Source organism: Portunus trituberculatus, chromosome 25 (genome assembly GCF_017591435.1).
Source record: "Portunus trituberculatus isolate SZX2019 chromosome 25, ASM1759143v1, whole genome shotgun sequence".
Taxonomy (NCBI): Eukaryota; Metazoa; Arthropoda; class Malacostraca; order Decapoda; family Portunidae; genus Portunus; species Portunus trituberculatus.
The window spans coordinates 10,112,169-10,117,638 of record NC_059279.1 but is presented as its reverse complement, the minus strand read 5'-3'; the positions used below and the strand labels follow the sequence as shown (position 1 = coordinate 10,117,638).

Sequence of the window (5,470 nt, the reverse complement as noted above, 5' to 3'; positions counted from 1 at the left end):
TTGCCATTAAAGTAAAGTAATACTGCTGGTTCAGTGGAACCCAACCTAACTTAAGCTAATAATTGCCACTAACCTAACTTGTGGAGCCATGAACTAGGAGGGACCCATACATGATGGAAGTGCCTATTTTTCAAGTTTCCAAAGAATTTCCTTAAATGTAGGGATATATTAACCGAACCTAAAAACCCCCTAAGCAGGGGGAGGACTGCAGGATCTCCCCAAGGTTACTAACTAAACCTAACCTAACCAAACCAAAGCTACTTTAGGTAAATTCTTACATTGTTTACTTTTCACAATTAGGTTTGCTTTTTAAAAGAATTTAATACCGTAACTTTCCATTGCGGACAGTATTTATTCCCTAGAAAATGTGCAATACTGCTGAGAAAGTTGTCAGAAAGTTAGTAACTTGCCAACCGTCACAGTAACTTATTTGTCTTTCAGGTGAAACATATCGGTCGCTGTCCTGCCAGTTCCGAATCAGCCACAACTTGATTTCGTCCATCGCCCTGAGGTGTGCCAAGCAGTCTACAAAGTCCTGCAACCAGCCTACGTCAATCTTCCCAAGACTGCAGAAGAATGGCGCAAGGTTGCAAGGGATTTCTACACATTGTGGGATTTTCCCAACTGCTTAGGGGCACTTGACGGTAAACGAATTCTGATCAGTAAACCTCCGAGCAGTGGATCAGAGTTTTATGGTTATAAGGGGCACTTCAGTGTTATCTTAATGGCACTTGTAGATGCAGACTACAAGTTCTATTATGTAGATGTTGGTGCCTGTGGACATGCAAGTGATGGTGGTGTGTGGGACAATTGTACGCTAAAGGAGGCGGTAGATTCTAATCTCTTGCAAATCCCTCAACCAGAAATGCTTCCTTTCACAGATAAGACCTGCCCCTATGTATTTGTTGGTGATGATGCCTTTCCATAATAAGAGTATTTGATGAAACCTTACCCTGGAAGGGATCAGACACCCGACAAGGGAGCTTACAATTATCGTCTATCTCGTGCTTGGAGAACCTCAGAAAATGCATTTGGAATCCTGTCAGCTAGGTTTCAAGTATTCAAGCAACTTATAAAGACATCACCAGAAAATGTGAAGGACATTACTCTAGCTGTTGTTGCTTTACATAATATGTTACGAGTTATGTCCTCAGACTCTTACTCCCCTCCAGACTTAGTGGACAGGGAAGACACCAACAGTGGCAGGTTGTTGCAAGGGCAGTGGCACCAGTATCCTCAGAATGGCTTTGAAAGACTTGCAGTTGTTGCAACACTAGAAGAAAGGTTTTTAGTTTAGGAATTAGTCTTATCTTTCTTAGGGCTAGATATACTCCATATATATATAGTTTAAGTTTAAGGCACATCTGATGTACTTGCACTGTTTAGTGTAAAATATATTGTTAACTTATAAAATGTCTTTAGATCAAGTATACCTACTATTATGCATCATAACTTACCATTTCCCCTGGGGCCATCTGGTGGAGCAGGTCCCTGATAAAATGTCTTTAGATCAAGTATACCTACTGTTATGCATCATGACTTACCATTTCCCCTGGGGCCATCTGGCGGAGCAGGTCACTGATAAAATGTCTTCAGATCAAGTATACCAACTATTATGCATCATGACTTAAAATTTCCCCAGGGGGCCATCTGGTGGAGCAGGTCACTGGAGATCAAGATACTTAGTCATGTACAGTATGCATATGTTACAGGGAATGTGTTTAGTTGAGGACTTCATGGAATCACTAGTGAATTGGTGAAATGGAATTTTCTTTCTGCTGTGCTATGGAACCTAATCTGACCTAGCCTTACTTAATGTAACTTAATCTATCCTACTCCTCCCTACACTATCCAAGCTTAACCTTACTTAGCCTGAAACAACCTAATAAAATAATACATCATTGCACATTTCCTGTAACATTTATAAATTATTTTATATGAATTATATCAAGGTTTGTATCTGATACATGAGGAAATCTGTCATGCAGTCTTTCTGCCAATGAATTCCAATATAGGTTTAAAAAAAAAAAGGCACGAAGCAGCAAGATTAGTTTACTGTCTCATTTTCTGATGGTAGAGCTTTGGCTTTTGCAACCAATTTCACAACTTCTTGCATGAACCATATTTGATTTGTATGTATAAGTTTGTCGTAGGTTGCTTCCACAATGTTTCCCAAGCTTGAAGCCTCAACAGACGCTGATTTTTTTTTTGTTAATATTGTTCACATAAGTTTGCAATGTCTCCACACAAGAGTCAACATCTGAGGCAACACTTGATGGCCTCTTTCTTTTCCTTGTTGCCGTGGGCCTCACTGGCAATTTTTGGTGACACGGAGCACCAGCTTCAGCACTGCTACTAGTACCAAGTGATGGCTGTGGGCTGGATTCCTGTTGCAGGCGTGTAACCTCTCCAGAAAGCACAGTCTCATAATCTGTCACCTGTAGGTCCAGCATAGTTAGACAAGGCATTTCCTCCTCCCTCATAGAGCCATCTGGTGAAAGGCAAAGTGTCGGCACCAAGTTAAACTGTGAAGATACCAGGAAAACGAAAGGAAAATATTAGTTAGTGAATAAACAGATTAAAGTTAAGAGTTCAGTTGTTACTGTAGTGTGGCACAATTTGAATACTGTACTGGGCTGTATTCTTTACAATTACCCAGTACTTACCTATGTTAATTGTAAATCTCAAAACAGTTAAGTGGAATATTTTCTATTATATGTACAGTTGCATTGCATAAAAAAAAATACAATAAGATGCAGAATAAGGCCTTCCTCAGAATTGACCTATAAGTTGATCTTACATATTATACTAGCTGTTTTTAATTAATATATGGGTGAAGGTTCGAATGAACAGTGTTAGGTTAGGTTAGATTAGGTTAAGTTTGGTTACATAAAGTTAGGATCTATAAGGTTAGGTTAGATTACAAAAAAAGGTTAGGTTAGGTTAGATTAGGTTAAGTTTGGTTACATAAAGTTAGGATCTATAAGGTTAGGTTAGATTACAATAAAAAAAAAGTTAGGTTAGGTTAGCTTACAATTGGTTAGGTTAAGAGCATTCATTTAAATCTTCATTCATGTGTTAAGGACAGTTAATACAATATGTAGGCCCAACTTTTAGGTCAATTCTGAAGGACCTATTTTGCATATCTAGCCCAATAAGAAATTATCACTTGTGTGAATATTGTACAGATTGGAGAGGATTTGCTGCCCTACAGATTGCTCGAAAAGTGTTGTGGTGGACCTAATATTACTCTTGACCTATACAAATATTCATGAAACGAATATTATGCTATCAATAATCAGGTATAATAGCTTACCTCCAGTTAGCTGGCGGAGCTCCTCAAACTGTTGCCTTATGACACTGGCAATCTGAGAGAAAACCTCCTGTCTCAGCTTGATTTTGTGGTAATCTGGTTGTTTAGGATCCCACACATTGCGGTGTTCTCTTATCAATTCCAAAAGCAGTGCCTCAGCCTCCCGTGATCAGGGAACCTTTTCAAATTTCACAGAACTCATTGTTGTAAACACAAGGGACGCTCAGCGGACGACTTCCTCTTCTTCTTGCGCTCACAACAATTGCCGAACTCGGAAGAAAATAACCAACATACTGATTGCCGAGATTTCTCGAAAAAATTCGCCTACTTTGCCGCGAAATGCTGCCAACTTTGAATCTCGGCAGAAAATTCTGGAGTTTGTTGCTCGTGTGACCCCGCCTTAAATGTTAACCCATCATTTTCTTATCACGCCTTGCACTCCCTTCTCAAGGTGTATGGCACGTTTCTCCGTATTCGGCTTGTTTACGATAAGGATTTTCCGTCTAACCCTGACCCTTGATATCAGGCTCTGGCTTTAAGACAGAACTTCTCCACTCTCGCAATATTTCGGACAGTGAAACGGACTACATCCCAAATCTTTTTAACCACCATTCAGAGAGTTCAGTTCCTGAAGTCCGCCAGATCCCGCCTCCACGTTGGTTTGTGGCGTACTACAGAAATGGGCGCGGGAATTTTATCCATGCCTCCCGGTACTTGTCTAAAGAGATCGGCACGATTCCTGAGAGAAACCTCAAGAAATATGGTAAAGGGGTGCTAGTGCGACCGAAAGATATCACGCAGGCAAGGATGTTGCAACATCTACAGCTGGGTCCACACTTGTTGCATTTACACGTATCGTATCATCGTTGCGTTGCAGTGTGGACGGGAGAGCGTTGCACCGTTGCGTATCAAAATATGATACAAAGATACGCAACGGGCTCGATCCATCATTTGTCGGTCTTTTGCCGTCACATCAAAGGAATGATACGCAACGCATCTACCTTCATGTGGACGGGGAGCGTTGCATCGTCCCGTGACTCCTGTTGCAAGCTCAGTCTTGTAGAGGATAGCCAGGAGTACAGTTATCTACCATGTCCTTCTGACAGCATGTTTGAGACTATTAAGGCACATCCCACCTTTAATTACAGTAAAGGTTGTGTGTACAGTCAGGATCTTTATGAATTTCCTGAGGAGGAAATACTGGCTATGTGTCCTAACTCAGTCCAGAAGGTGACTAAGATGAGGAACTCCTCCAACATGGTCCTTCTCACCTTTTTGGTTCCACCCTCCTGACCGTGTTAATATCGGACCTATTAATCTTAGGGTGAGGCGTTTTGTTTCTCGCCTCTTCAGTGTTTCTCATGCTATCGTACGGTCACGGCAAAAGCTCCTGTAAGGAAGCTTCGATGTGGTAATTGCTCTGCACTAGACTCACATTCTGAGGAGCATTGCAATGCTGCTGCTTACTGTTTCCATTGCCGTGATGCTCACCAGGTACGTTCCAGGCAATGCCCCAGGTATCGCCTGGAGCAGGACATTTTACAGCTTGCTAACACTCAGTTCATCAGCCTAGGTAGTGCCCGCCGTGAACTCCTGTACCGCCAGAAGGACGGTACTGGTGCGACATCCTATGCTTCATTGGCCGCTCGCTCTTCAGCTGAGTCTGCCGGTCCGAAGACAACTCCTCCTGCTACCTCTCGCTCTGTTGGGGCGGGTGGTCCTGTTCATCTGGCCAATAGGTTTGGTTTTGTCCGATGACTCAGTTGAGTCATCTCAGAAGTGACGAGAATAATACGGACTTGACCAAAGTAACCCATGTAGTAGATGTCCATTTGCCACCTGTATCGCCTAAGCCTTTGAAGGGCCTGACCAAACGGCACCGCGGCTCTGCGGAGTCGATAGATTTAGCTCAGCCTAAACAATCTAAGGTTTCTCCCGGTGCACGTGATCGTGAGTCCTCCAGGGACCGCTCTGCAATGGTAGCTCCAGTAGTTTCTGTCCAGCCTTCTGTGACGCCCTCCGTCTCAGATCGGGCTTCTTGTGATGAGGACGGTCTTAGCATGGAGACGTCCGATGATATTGTCACAGCCGTCCTCGTGGACCCACTGTATCGGAAAGTGCAGTCCTGCCTGACCTCGTCCTCCGAGGACCGGTAGG

At 42.8% G+C, this 5,470-nt stretch overlaps 1 protein-coding gene and 1 long non-coding RNA gene across 2 annotated transcripts in view; one reads left to right on the top strand and one right to left on the bottom strand.

Annotated features, from left to right (window-relative positions):
- Positions 1-1,422, top strand: part of LOC123508822 — a 2,334-nt gene extending 912 nt beyond the window's left edge. Inside the window, exon 2 of the mRNA XM_045262748.1 lies at positions 442-1,422. Within this exon, the coding sequence (XP_045118683.1) occupies positions 442-632 (191 nt within the window). The 3' untranslated portion in view covers positions 633-1,422. The remainder of the gene's footprint in view (positions 1-441) is intronic.
- A 616-nt stretch (positions 1,423-2,038) lies between these two features.
- On the bottom strand, positions 2,039-3,938 carry LOC123508823. Its single transcript, XR_006676011.1, has 2 exons — positions 3,317-3,938; positions 2,039-2,525 (listed from the first exon to the last, which is right to left on the bottom strand). It is a non-coding gene; the product is annotated as an uncharacterized LOC123508823 (long non-coding RNA).
- Between the last annotated feature and the right edge of the window lie 1,532 nt (positions 3,939-5,470).